Source organism: Gastrolobium bilobum, unplaced genomic scaffold (assembly GCF_033153095.1).
Source record: "Gastrolobium bilobum isolate Gb01-03AN ecotype WA unplaced genomic scaffold, APGP_CSIRO_Gbil_v1 utg20602, whole genome shotgun sequence".
NCBI classification, from domain to species: Eukaryota; Viridiplantae; Streptophyta; class Magnoliopsida; order Fabales; family Fabaceae; genus Gastrolobium; species Gastrolobium bilobum.
In genome coordinates this window covers 243,597-258,935 of record NW_026897229.1, presented here as the reverse complement: position 1 = coordinate 258,935, position 15,339 = coordinate 243,597, and the positions used below count along the sequence as shown (strand labels likewise).

At 39.4% G+C, this 15,339-nt stretch overlaps 1 protein-coding gene across 2 annotated transcripts in view; it reads left to right on the top strand.

Moving 5' to 3' along the window:
- The window catches only part of LOC133305010 (MADS-box transcription factor 6-like), a 52,138-nt gene that overhangs the window by 11,340 nt on the left and 25,459 nt on the right, over positions 1 to 15,339 (top strand). For both annotated transcript variants that reach the window (XR_009750713.1, XM_061505114.1), the window contains exons 2-4: positions 13,929 to 14,010; positions 14,235 to 14,296; positions 14,501 to 14,600. Coding sequence is in view for 1 of the 2 variants with exons in the window: in XM_061505114.1 (XP_061361098.1) it covers positions 13,929 to 14,010; positions 14,235 to 14,296; positions 14,501 to 14,600 (244 nt within the window). In the remaining variant the exon portion in view is untranslated. The remainder of the gene's footprint in view (positions 1 to 13,928; positions 14,011 to 14,234; positions 14,297 to 14,500; positions 14,601 to 15,339) is intronic.

Genomic DNA, 15,339 nt, shown 5'->3' with positions numbered 1-15,339 from the left:
GGACTACAACACGTAGCCTGGACAATATCCTGATACATTATTACGACTCATAACTAAAAACAAGACATCGTCAATCAATGTGGCATGGACAAACCTCATGCTCACCAAATAAGGCAACAAAGCCTAACAGCAGTCTCAACAACAACAACATAATAATAACTGAAGCTAAAAGCAGAAAAGCAACAGGCATATCCAGCATCCAACATGTCAGCAATTAACAGCAATATCTAACTCAGCTCTGACCTCCTGCCACTAGAGGTCTCAACCCCTGGGTTACCTGAACCTGAAATAAGTGTTCCCAAACGTGAGGTGAGATCTCTAAAAAAGAAATCTCAGTAAGACAAGGGGTCCTCAAGGATCTTCCACCCCAAGCTCACTTACATGTGCGATATAAGTTCAAAAGCAGTAATTCCAATATAAGTCCAAAACTATGCAGTGCAACAGATATTCATGCCATGTGTGTTATCACTATTCTACTGGACAGAGAAATGCAGGAATATGTCTATTACCTACGGTTAGTACAAGGAACACCGCTTGCACCTCACCCATAGCCTCATTCTATTGTATGTACCACATACTCAAGCTTACCATATAGGTGGAACACCACATGCATATCATAAAGGCACTCGCATATAACAGCTCAATAGCATTTATCCAAAACAATACATGAAAACAACATCATGCATATAAACCATCCCCCCATGGGACATAGTGGAACCAACAATGGCTAAACCGAGGACACGAAAGCTTACCTTGCAAGCTAACTACCCAATGCCAAGAGTCCACACAGCTCAAGTCCAATACACAGCAGAATCACAATCTGTTTTGGACCAACATTATATCAATAACCATACTCTTAAAGCACACAATAAAGACAACATCTTTTCTTTACGTTTTACGTCCTTAGGCTTCTCACAAAGCCACAAGCCCTAAAACACATGGGTTCTGACTTAGTTAATTAATACAGAAGTTCAACTTCATCAAACTTGGGTCCACAAACCCCAAACATCAGTTCTGGATGAACAGTAGGCCACTGTTCCTCGAGAACCCAGAATATCCGGATATTTGTCGGGGACATATCCGGATATCATATCCGGATATCCATATTCGAATATCAAAAGACCCCATATCCGGATATTCATATCCGGATATTTCGCGACAGAATGTAGTTTCTGCATTTCGCGAAGATATCCATCCAAGGTTCCATTTTTAACACTTCCAAACGCCAAAGCATGCATTTTTACTCTATCCAAGGTTCATATACAGGGTGGTTACTTGTTTAATTCATTAAACATGCCAAGACATCTCCTTTACCCATTAAAACTCATGATCAAAGGTGGTGACACTTACCAAAGCTTGAAACCCAGCAAGAAATGCTCAAGGAGCTCACCAAACAACTCTTCCAGTTCTGACTTGGTTCAAACACGAAAATGGCACACCAAGGTTGGTTCTTTCTCCACAAAGTTCACACCTTGAAACTCAAAAGCAAACTCCAAGGTTCCCACAACCCAAACCACACAAATTCAGCACCCACACTCACTCACAGTGGCTGGAAACTCAGAATGTACCCTCACACTCCCTCACCATGCAAGCTCTCACAAGCCCAAGGCAATTTAGTGAAAAAACCAAGAAGAAAGGAAGCTCCTTGGCTCACAAAAATGGAGAAGAAGGTGGCAAAGGGTGGCTGACTCACAAGCACCAGAATTTCATACGTGGAGGCTCCAAAATAGACCTAGGATCATGTACCAAGGCTATTTATAGCCACTTAAGAATTAAACACACAGTATTAACGTTAATTGCTACCCTTAGCATTTTAATCCCAAACTCAGGATTCTGAACCTACTCAATTTTATAAGATTTATCATATTTTTATTATATTTTTCGCAGCACTTTTTCGGTACGCATTTTTTCCATAGCCAGTATCGGTTCTGGCACCAGTTCTCATTATTTTAACTTGAAACTTGTTTTACAAGTCCTACATATTATTCTGGGAATATTCATGCACTTATTATAATTTTCCGGGATACTTCACCGGTACGCAATTATACGGGTAGCAGAACCGGTATCTTCACTTTTCGTCCGAAAAGCGACTTTCAACATTATAAATCACTTTCTATATTTATCTAAGCCTCATAATAAATATTAAGGTCAATTATGGAATTATTTCCTAATTCTCACATCTAATTAATTAATTTCTTTAATTAACGGTGCAGGTTCTTACAGATATCATATCCGGATATTTCGCGACAGAATGCAGTTTCTGAATTTTGTGAGATATCACTCCCAAGGTTCAACTTTTAACTCCATAGGACATCCAAGCATGCATTTTTATTCACTCTTAGGTTCATGTTCTGGTTGGTTACTTATTTAAGTCATTAACATGCCAAGACCCAACCTTTTAGCTAAAGAAACTCATGATCAAGGTTCAACAACTTACCCCAAGCTCCAAAATAGAGATGAATGATGCTCTTGGAGCTCACAAGTCAGTTCCACAGTGCTGACTTTAAGGGAGTACGAAAATAACACTCAATCAAGGTCCTTTCTTCACAAAGGTTGCTTCTTGGAGCTTCAACAACCAAAGGAAAGACTCCCAAACTACACAACTCAGAAACAACCTCTTCCCAACACACACACAGCACCCTCAACTCAGAAGATGACACCTTTCACACTCACCAATGCTCACACCCAAGAGTTTACTTGTTTAAAGATGAAGAAATCAAAGAAAAGAGGTGGCTTGGAGGGTTTCTCATGCAATGGTGACCAAGGGAGGAGGAGGCAGCAGCAAGGTTCAGCAACACTCATGTAGAGCACAAAGATTCTGACCTAGGATCATGTGCCAAGGCCTTATATAGGCAACTTAAGTTTTAATCGCACTGTATTAGCGCTAATAGCTACACGTAGAATTTTAATCCCAATCTTAGGATTCTGAACCTACTCATTTTTCTAAGATTTGTCATATTTTTATTTTATTTTTCGCAGTACTTTTTTGGTACGCGCTTTTACTTAGCCAGTATCAGTTCTCATTATTTTGACCTGAAACTTGTTATGCTAGTCCTATATATTATTCTAGTGACATATACATACTTTTCATAATTTTTCGGGATACTTCATCAGTACGCATTTATACCGTGAGGCAGAACCGGTATCTGCACTTTTCGTCAGAAAAGCGACTTTCAGTATTATTTCACACTTACCATAATTATTTAAGCCTTATCATAATTATTAGGGTCAATTATGGAATTATATCATTAATCACATAATTAATTAATTTTCAAAATTAACGGTGCGAGTTCTTACACATAGCAATCTTCAAATTTTCTTGCTAGTACCGACTTCGTCATCATGTCATACTAATTCAGGTCGGTGTGCACTTTGATGAGTTCGAGCTCTCCATCTTCCACTGATGAGTTCAAGCTCTCCATCTTCCACCACATCCCAGATCCAGTGATACCTCACATCAACGTACTTAGTGCGGGAGTGATAGATCGAATTCTTCGCAAAATGAACTGCACTTTGATTGTCACATCTCATCTCGTACTTGTCTTGATCATGGCCAAGTTTAGAAATGTAACGCCCGACCGCTTCAAGAATCAATGACTATTCCCACATACTAACACGAGACTTTTCAGTGTGCTTTTTCCTCACTCGCACACTTCTCGGGAAAACTTCCGAGGAGGTCACCCATCCCAGAATTGCTCCAAGTCAAGCACGCTTAACTGTGGAGTTCTTCCGATCCGGGCTATCGAAAAACAGATGCATCTTGTTTGCATAGGTAATACCAATTAATTCTTATAAGTTATCCCAAACTGTGCAGTCTTATACCTGCACAGCCTTTGGAATCCCTCTCTTTCGGGTATCGATTCGATCATGCATGTAACCCCCCACTGGAAGCCTATCAAGAGCCGGTCCTTGTCCGTGCTTCTTTGCACCGGCGATCACTCCCCGCCCTTGTCAGCGCTCGGGATGTTACATGCCCACTAGCTTCCGCCTGGTTCGTCCTCGAACCACACCGTACTGGATGAGAGGCCCTGCTCTGATACCACTTGTAACGCCCGACCGCTTCAAGAATCAATGACTATCCCCACATACTAATACGAGACTTTTCAGTGTGTTTTTTCTCACTCGCACACTTCCCGGGAAAACTTTCCAGGAGGTCACCCATCCCAGAATTACTCCAAGTCAAGCACGCTTAACTGTGGAGTTCTTCCGATCCTAGCTACCAAAAAGCAGATGCATCTTGTTTGCATAGGTAGTACCAATTAATTCTTATAAGCTATCCCAAACTGTGCAGTCTTATACCTGCACAGCCTTTGGAATCCCTCTATTTCGGGTGTCAATTTGATTCATTCATGCATGTAACCCCCCGCTGGAAGCCTGTCAGGAGCCGCTCCTAATCCGTGCCTCTTTGCACCGGCGATCACTCCCCGCCCTCGTCAGCGCTCGGGATGTTACAAGAAAGAAACTTCTTTGCTTGCCTCAGTCACGACTATGTACTCGGCCTCAGTTGTCAAAAGTTCCACATAACTTCTACAATTTTGATTGTCAGGAGACAGCTCCTCCTGCAAATGTCGTCAAATATCCCATCGTCGACTTCCTTGAGTTGGCATCTCCCCCTAAATCAGATTCGAGTAGCCTTGCAACTTGGCTTTTCCTTGTCCAAGTCGGAGGGACAACTTTGTTGTTCTTCTGAGATACTTGAAATTTACTTCACTGATTTCCAGTGTTCTTTGTCGGGGTTTGACAGATACCGGCTTACAATTCCAACGGCATATGCCAAGTCAGGTCTTGTACAAACCATTGCATACATCAAGCTTCCAATCTCTTTAGAATTGGTGTGGGATGTTCAACATCTCGTCTTTGTCTTCATCAGATCTCAGACATTGCTTCTGATTCAATTTAATTTGTCCAGCTAAGGGGGTGCTCACTGTTTTGGCTTTGTCCATGTTGAATCTCTTTAGAATCTTCTCAGTGTATTTTTCTTAACTCAGCCACAATAGCTTCTTTTATCTATATCGGATAATCTTGATTCTGAGTATTTGCTTTGCAGGGCCGAGGTCCTTCATTACGAAAGACGAGCTCAACGCCTTCTTCAGGCGGCTATCTTCATTTTGTCTTGCCCTACAATCAACATGTCGGCAACACATAATAACAAAATCAAAAAATCCCTTACCTCATACCTCTTCACAAATATGCAGTAGTCGACCTGAGTCTTTATAAACTTGTGATCAGTCATAAAGGATTCAAACTTCGTGTACCACTGCCGAGGTGCTTGCTTTAAGCCATATAGACTCATCTTCAATTGGCATACCAACTTCTTCTTCTGGAGTTCAGAACCCTTCAGGTTGCTCTATATATATATATATATATCTTCTTCAAGATCTTCGTGAAGAAATGTTATCTTCACATTCATTTGTTCTACTTCAAGGTCAATCGAAGCCGCTATGGCTAACACGGTTCAGACCAAAGTCATTTCACCACAGGAGAAAAATCTCCTTAAAATAAACTCCTTTCTTCTGATTGTCGCCTTTCACCATAATTCGGGTTTTGTATCTCGGCTTCTGGCCATTCTCTTCATGTTTTATTTTATAAACTCATTTGTTCTTCAGAGCTTGTATTCCTTCAGGAAGCTCGATCAACTTATAAGTTTGATTCTCGTGTAGTGAATTCATCTCGTCTTACAATGTCTTTTCTCATTCTTCCTTATTTGAGCTCGTCATAGCCACATCATAACTCTGAGGTTCACCATCTTCAGCAACAATGGTGTATTCATCAAGTGGATACCTTGTAGAAGGTCATCTCACTCGAGTAGAGTGTCTGGGCTGTTCATGAGTTAAGAATCCGGCTCATCATGCTCATCTCGGATCTCATCATCCTGGACCTCATCATCTCGGTCCTCAATTTCTCAATTTTCAGTAACTTGGTCATTCTCTTCATTTCCTTCATTCTCTTGATTTTCTCCCCCTGCTTCAGCTCGGACAGGAGGGATGGGTTATTCACGTCTGGCAGTAACCCGAACTTTGGGCTTCAAGATGTCTTGAATAGTCTCATTCTCATGAAATATCACATATCGACTTTTCACTGCCTTCTTATTTATTGGATCCCAAAGTCTAAATTTGAATTCACATCTCAGCGAACCGAGGTAAATAAATTCTTTAGTCTTCGCATCGAGTTTCGCCCTTTTATCTTTAAGGATATGCACGAAAGCTCAACATCCAAATGTTTTTAATTGATCATAGGCCGCTTTCTGAACTGTCCAGACTTCTTCTAGAATTTCTCCTTCAAGTGGTCGTGATAGTGACAGATTGATTAAGTCAACAGCAGTTCTGAAGGCTTCTCCTCAGAATAATTTTGGCAATCCGACATTAGATAGCATGCTTCGGACTTTCTCTTCAATAGTTTGGTTTATCCTTTCAGCAAGTCCATTCAGCTGTGGAGTCTTAGTGTAACGCCCGGCCACTTGCAAGCATCAACGACTATCCCCATACACTAACATGAGACTTTTCAGTGTGCTTTTTCCTCACTCGCACACTTCCCGGGATAACTTCCCAGGAGGTCACCCATCACTGAATTGCTCCAAGTCAAGCACGCTTAACTGTGGAGTTCTTCCAATCCGGGTTACCGAAAAGTAGATGCATCTTGTTAGTATAGGTAGAACCAATTAATTCTTATAAGCTATCCTCAGTTGTGCTATCCTATACCAGCACAATCTCTGGAATCCCTCTCTTTCTGGTGTTATTTGATTCATTCATGTACCCCTCCCACTGATAGTACGCTAGCTCTTCCATTAACCATACATTCAATTGTACATTAGCTCTTCCACTAACCATACAATTATCAGCACTCGAGATGTTACATGCCCACCAGCTTCCGCCTGGTTCGTCCTCGAACCACACCGTACTGGATGAGAGGCCCTGCTCTGATACCACTTCTAACAGCCCATTGTACACGGGTATTGTTAACATTAATTATGATATTAAGCGTAGTTACAATCACAGCAATTCATTTATAAAAATGCGAGTAAACTTTTTCCGTTTATTACGCGGGCATTTAAAAAAATAAAAAACGTAATAAATAAAAGTTGTGAGTGTAACTGTAAACTCTTTGTGGAATAATTATTTAAAATAATTTTATATCATATATTACTTCTCTCAAGTCACTAAGGGGTTCCTATAAACCCATTTAGCTAAAATCTCACTTTTACGTTTTCTACCTATTTGAACATGGTTCGGTCTTTGAATTTCTACGGAAAAACCGCATTCTACAAGCCTCTCATCTTTTAGTATGTTATTCTAGACTTAATTACCTTTCTAGGAATCTATCACACGAGTCATAAAGTTCTCGTTTGCTCCAGATATCGTCGTTTGAAGTTGGACAAGCAAATCTGCCAGCCAACCTCAAAATGGCACCAAACAGCCTTCACTCAATCAATTATTATGGAACATCCACTCAACCAATTAATCTCAAATTTTTATACCATAAACTAGACACCTCAATATTCAATTTGACATATCACACACCTAGTTTGACCAAGAAAAGAAGTGGTAATAAATTTCCCAAACTCGCTCCAGATCAGATACATGTGCAGTGGCCAAATGAGCAGTCTGTGCTCTCTGCCTTCTACAGGCCGACGCCCAATCCATAATTTTCTCAAATTTTAACACAAGATAGAGGACATCTCAAGCTTCAAAAACGCATATGGAACATCACAACGGACTTCTGTGGAGGGAGATATGCTCTCCCAAAGTTCGCCTAAATTTTGCCAATTTCTAGAAAATTCGCCAGAGTTTCGTTTGTTTTTCGAATAAATCCCAAATTTGCCAATGTGTTCTGTAACCTCAATTTGTACCTAATAATCATGGGTGGCACACAAGGACTAGCAATGCCTTAGTGCTCTTACAACCCTTCACAGTTTATATCCAATTTAATCAATATACATAATTCATACTTACTTTTTGAATTTAACTTATTTCAATCACAAGATCCCATTTGCATGCATTCTTTGAATCATAAAGCATCATTCACATCCTAGAATAGGCCTATTTCCCTTTCATCATATTACATACTTCATTGTTACATGAATTCTCCATATTACAATTTACAACTTCAAATAGACATATTACAGTCTTCCTTCAAGTATGCAAAATAAATTCTCCAAAATAAAACATAATGATCAAAGACTAAACTTAGACAAAATACATCATGAGCAAAATGATAACAATAATCCTAAATCATATGCATTATTCATGACCTAAGTCTAGCCTAGACCCAATGGCCAACAAAATGCAAAATAAGCAAAATCTGCATGCTCAACCTACGGGCTTCTTGCCCGCCGCCCCGACACCATTGCTACCTCCTGAAATAAAGTCCCCAAAGTGGGGTGAGATATACGAATATATCTCAGTAACCCAGAGGTTCTGGAGAATACTCCGCCCAATGGCTTACTTTGATGCATATAAATAACATAACATAACATCTGAAAACGGGATAAAGCAAGGGATTTAGTGAAGTAGGGAAACATAGGGATACAAAATACGATGAAGCTGGAATGGTCAATGCCAAAACCACGCAATGTCCATCCTATTGGCCTCGGAATATAAGCCTACGGGTTTCAAACCAAGGTGTGTTCCCAGAACATCAACCAAGGCACCCTCCATCCATATCCACCCGAGACTTCCTAGTGTGCTCCTATCCGAATCACACACCACGACCCCAGGTCAACTGGAACTCCCTCACGGAGACCTATCCAGTGGAAGTCCGTAACGCCCGAAGGCAAACAGTCTACTGGTCAGAGACACGGTACATCCTATGTACCACCACACATACAATATGCATGAACATGTTATCCTATATTATTTACATACACTTCCTACCATTACCCTCAACGGGCATGGTGGAATATAAAAGGGGATCAAATCCCAGTACCAAGGGATTATCTTACTAATCTCTTTCTCGTAGCTCCAATGCAATACTTCCCCGAGCTAGGTACACAGACAGAAATGCCTACACATAGGATATTCCCAATTTAATTTCCATTCACCAATTACATGCCAATTATCAAGCATAAATGCATGGTTCCAAATACTTACCACAATCCCTTTTGGTTAAGGACCAAGGGCAACCCACCGAGCTCACGGTTCAGAGTTCAAATCCATGTAAGGCAATCTACAATGACCATATACGGATCATCAATATACGGTGAATTCATCAAATTCACAAAACATCAAAATCATCCCCTACACCATGGTAGATTCAGCCATTATAGTGTAAAAATACAATTTATTTTCCTTTATTTTATTTTTCTTAAGCATCCTAAGGCTACCACAATGTCATTTTAGGTGCCAAATTACTTCCTATATCATCACAACATTATTTTGTCATTAATTTCACTCTAGGTCCCATTACCAATTCCACAGAACCAACCACTTTTTCCTTTGAATTTCAAAGCATCCAACTATCACACAACCCTTCTAATTACCATTTAACAACACAACATATCAATCATACAATTTCATAACATCAAATCCCTATTTTTCCTCTCTTGCCCGAAATCCATATTGGCCTATACCAAGGATCGTTCAATTCAATTCAACTACTCCACACCTCATACAATCCTATTATTAACTCATACAACGATTCAATTACACAATCCTAAAACCAACCAACATCACAAAGTCATGGGATTTCAACACAAAATCCACTAAAGTTATCATCAATTTTTCCCAATAAATTTTATGACATATATCACTCCAAGACATCATTCTAAGACATATTCATCTAATACACAATTTCCATTTGAGCTCTATAACTACATCAATTCATACAAAATGACTCTAGGGTTCATGAAATTAAATCAATTAATCCAACCAATAGAAAGTGATGAAACTTACTCAAAAGCTTGGCCTAGGACTCCTCCACAACATAGTAAACCATTGAGGAACCAAACAACACCATGAGTGCAAATCTACACACAATGGCCGCGGGTTTGGGGGGGGGGGGGGGTTCTCAAAATCTAGGGAGTTTCATGGCTCAAGACTACTACCATTGTGTTTGGGAGGTGATTTCCAACAAGTTTCAAGAAAAACTTCGCTTGATTTGGTTGTGTTTTGAGAAGTTTCAAATCTACACACAATGGGCGCGGGTTTGGAGAGAGAAAGAGGGTGTGAGGGTGATGATGAATAGTCATGCACATGTGGCCTTAAGTGACTTAAGTGAGGTGGGCCCCACCGCCACCTCACGCGATTTCAAACTAATTCAAACTCCATCCGATTACACTAAATGTCCGTAATTTCATAACCTATTTAGAAACTCTAATTTTTAACATTAACCATTGTCCATTAATTACCCTTGATCAGATGAATCCGGAGTTTTCCGGTCGTTCGAAGAAATTGCAGTTTTAAGCTGTTACGCGCGCCATAGGCACGCTTCCCCAAACTTACTAATTTCCATCAAATTTCATCAGAATCATATTTCCTAGTCATATATACCATTTATAACTTATATCCAAACCTAGAGCTCAAAACTCAATCGGCACGTTTTACGGTGCAACTGTACCGCGATATTTTTACCAGGTAAAAACATTATTTATAGAATTTTCTGAAACTTGCCTAACCACTCAATTTTTCATCCTGAATCCATTTCCAGGGTTGTTTTTATCATCTGAGTCCTCATACTCAATTTTACCTTCCTAGGGTTACGTGTTTGGCTAATTACCGTTTTACCCTTTCTTTGTATTTTAACTTAATTTTCAGGATTTTCATTAATCTTACCCCTTAATTCGTATTTACTATATTAATACATGTTTTAGAAATGTGAGGTGCTATACTTAGGGTCTATTTTCAAGTCAGGTCTCAGCTCTTCTACAGTAAGCATCAAATGGGCCGCAATACTCACCATCGTTGTCAGATCGGACCACCTTCAATTTCTTGTCAGTCTCCCTTTCCACCGTAGCATAAAATTCTTTGAAGGATTGGAGTACCTTGTCTCTAGACTTCAACAAATATACCCTCATTTTGCGAGAATGATCATCAATAAAAGAAACAAAATATTAAGCTCCACCAAGTGATCTCTCTGATATATAGCAGACATCAGAATGGACGAGGTCAAGAATATACCTGTGTTATCTGGGTTAATCTGGTCTTATAAAAGAAACACGATGCTGCTTTCCAGCTAGGTAGTGTGTGCTGCTCTCCAATGCTTGGTCTTTCAACTGGGTCAATAATCATTTCTTGTTCAGAATTTGGAGCCCTTTCTTTCTCATGTGGTCGAGGTACTTGTGCCACAACTCCAAGTTAGGTCCATCTCGGATAGAGTTGGCTTCTCCGCCATTGATCTTTCCTTGCATCACGTACAATGAGCCTTCATTCTTACCTCGGGCAACAACTAAGTTTCCCTTGGCCAGCTTTCATATACCACTACCAAAGTAGTTCACTAACCCAGCATCATCAATCTTGCTTACCAAGATTAGATTCAAACACATAAGGAACATGCCTTACATCTTTCAACATAAGTCGGCACCCGATATCCATGGTACGGTTAGGGTTACATCACAGACACCAATAATCTTGCTGGTCACCTGGTTTTCCATCTTCACAACTCCAAAATCGCCATCTCGGTAAAAGGAGAAAAAAAATTTGTGTGGAGTTATGTGGAAGGAGGCACCGAAGTCAACATTCCAGGTGCAGCCATCATACGCAATATTCATATAATTATCTTCATCAAGGAGGGATATCTCGATATCCGAGTTGGTAGCCATCACAATAGTGCTCTTATCTTCTTTCTTCTTCGGAATAATCTGATCTGACGTCACAGTGTTGTTCTTTTCATCTTTCTGCAGAGTCTTGCAATCCTACTTCTTATGATCGGACCTCCCACTATATAAGCACTTCAACTCATATTTTGGCCTAGACTGGCCTCTAGATTTATCATGACCCCGACAGTTGCTATGTCCCCATGCATCGGACCTTCCTCTATTCTCAGTCACATTTACCTCAAATATGCTGGTTACACCTCATTCCCTTCTCCTGGATTCCTTATTCAAGAGGCTGTTTGTCATGACATCCATCTTCAATTTTTCATCAGGAGCCGAGTTACCCAGTGTCACTATCAGAGTATCTCAGCTTTTTGGCAGTGAGCTCAGCAGCAGCAGAGCCTGCATCTCGTCATCTATTTTCATCTTGGCTTTAGACAACTGATTCACAATACCTTTATAGGTGTTGAGGTGTTCAATCATGCTCATGTCGTCCTTGTACTCGAGCTTCAGAAGTTGGCGAACTAGGTGTGCTTTGTTCTTGGGAGTCTTCCTCTGAATCATGGACTACAGCTTCGTCTATAACTCGTACGTGTGCTCTAATAGGCTTTGTCAATATATTTCCTGAACGTGGCTACTGCCTTCCGACTCAGGATCTCCCACTCCTTATCAGTTTTTCCTTCAAGCTTCTCTTTAAGGATGATGGGCTTATACAGATCTTTGCAGTACAGATGGTCTTCCATCATTGGTCTCCAGTATGTGAAGTTATCTGCGGTCCGCTTGAACATATCTTTATCATGTGAGATTCCACTGGTCTCCATCTCGTCTCCCTCAAAACCTGTCGAACTCGTGTTTTGATACCACTGTTGGGAACTCGATTCCCTCAACTCGGCTAAGAAGCCTTTCCGGAAGTCAATCTTCGAGCTAAGAACTCGGCTCTTCAATCAGAGGTCGGCCTATATCATCATGTCGGCCAGCGCTGTGGAAAAAAGAAAAACACAGAGGAGAGAGACAAAGAAGGACACTAGCATATTTTAACATGGGAAAACCTTCTCCAATATGCAGAAGTAAAAACCCACGAGACACTAGTCCAGAATCAAGCTTTCACTATGAAAATAATGAGTTACAAGAATCAAGCTTTACCAAGAATGGTGGTACACTCAAACCTCACCTACAATGATGGTTTTCTCTCAAACTTTCCTATAGCGGTCTTACTTTTCTAACTTCCCTCTAGAAGTGCTCTCAAAATCAAAGCTTTAGGCTTTTCTCATAAAACCCTCAAAAATCTCTCAAGCTAACATATCCTCCATCCCACAACTAATGCTTTTATATTGGAGTAAGAATGTTTAGGGTTTTTTCAAACCCCTCAATGAGTTTTGGGCTTAGCATCAAGGAGGAAACCCAACACTTTTAGTTACAGGTTATTTTTTTTTTTATATTGCTGCGTATTTGATAAAATATTTAAAACACCTGAATTAGATTACCAAAAAAAAAAAAAACACCTGAATTCAATAAGTTTAATATTTCTTCAGAGATCGTAAATAGATTATCTCTTTTAATTCTAAAATCATGTTATTTTGAGATTTTGAAAAAAAAAATTTGTAATTTTAATTTATTCTACGGTTATATTCGTTTTTATTATTATAATTTTACTTCTCTCAACCCCTAAATGACGTCATTTTTAGGTAATATGATATAACTTTATCTTCAATGACCTTTTAAACATCAGACTCACTTAATATTACGTCTTAACGATTATATAAAGGATTTTAATTATAATCTTCCCTCCTTGGCTTCCATAAAAAACATTTTTGCTTGCTCCACCCCATCCGGTTCTTTCTAATAACCCTTGTTTATTTTCATATCTTAAAATAACAACTTTGCGAAGAAAATATTGTTAAGAATCAAGGTTGAAATATTCAAGAATGTTGTGAGTCTGAAGGAGTAGAGAGTCATTCACCTGGCTCAAAATTTGGGACCAGCTATAGGCGTTTTTCTAAACGCCTTATATATGGCGAAAGAATATGCAACATTTTCGTTCATCAATTAAATGAAGAACCATTTCTTTTTGTGTTTAAAGGGCAGAAAACTTTTTCCGTAAATGATTCTCACATTTATCTTATCATGCACTAATAGTCGAATTAAACAATTAATAGTAACGAATCTTCTTTCCTATGATCAGCATTAACAAAATCATTGAGAGGTATCGCCGATGTCGTTACAACAATTCACATGATGGCAATTTATTTGAACATGAATCACAGGTTTTTTCATCATCTTTTCCCTCTATAAACATTTATTTTAAATATGTGGCGGAAAAAAAAAAAGGAAACCGTGAAGTTCTCTAATTACTAGTGATCATTATGACTATAAAGTAGCCATGAACTGCTTTCTAACTGTTCAACATCAATGCAAGCTAAGCTTCTTTACAAAACAAGGTTGCGCTTCTATCAATCTACTGTTTCAGCAATATTGTGCAATATTGCAGAGCTTATACCAGGAGTTCTTAAACATAAGAGAGGAATATGAATCTCTTGAGCGCACACAAAGGTAACGAATAGAATATACTTGAGATATATCTTAGGGTTTATTAGTCAGTTTGGTAAAACCTTACAAAACAGGATGAAAATATTCTTTGATGAAATTTATATGAAAACTTTTATCAAAAACTCATCCCTTAATTTTTCGGGCCTGTATTTAAGGGTATGCTAAACTCATCCCTTTATTTATTTTGTTTCTTTTCCGTGTTTGAAGGCATTGTCAAGGAGAAGAACTTGAGCCTCTTAGCTTGAAAGAATTGCAGAAACTTGAGAAACAACTAGACGGAACGCTCACACTAGCTCGACAGCAGCAAGTATTGTCATGAAACTTGAGTATTAATGCAATAAGATATAATTATATGATTGAAATAGATAATGAACCAAATTCTGGTATTTCAGTTTTGTTGGGCTTTCTCCTTCAATGCTAAGCCCAAGCTCATTGACGGGTTTCTTAAAAACCCTAAATCCTAAATTTCACCTTCTCTATATATTCATTAGTTGTGGGTGGAGGCTAAGTTAGAAAAATAGAGAAAATTATTTGAGAGATTTGTGAGCAGAGCTTTGAGCTTTGTATTTGAGAGATCTCTAGAGAGAGTTTGAGTGAAACATCTCTAGGGAAGTTTGATTATCACCATTGTTGGAGAGGTTGTGTTAACCACCACATTGGTGAATTTTGATCCTTTGTATCCATTATTTTCATAGTGGGCGTTTGAACTGTATTAGGTCCCGTGGGTTTTTACTTCTTCATTGGAGAAGGCTTTTTCACGTTAAAATCTTCTTGTGTTCTCTTTATCTCTCTCCCCTTTATATTTTTGTTTTTCTGCTGCGCTGCCCGACTTCGTGAAGTTCAGGCCGAGGTAAAATTGCTGAGATCCGAGATCCAAGATCTTGTTGATTGACTTCCGCAAAAAGACTGTTGAGCCGAGTTGAGGGATCTGAGTTTCCAACAGTGGTATCAAAGTCCGGGTTCGACGGATTCTGAGGGAGACGAGATGGAGACCAGTGGCATAACCCATGACAGAGATATGTTCAAGCTAACCGCAGACAATTTCA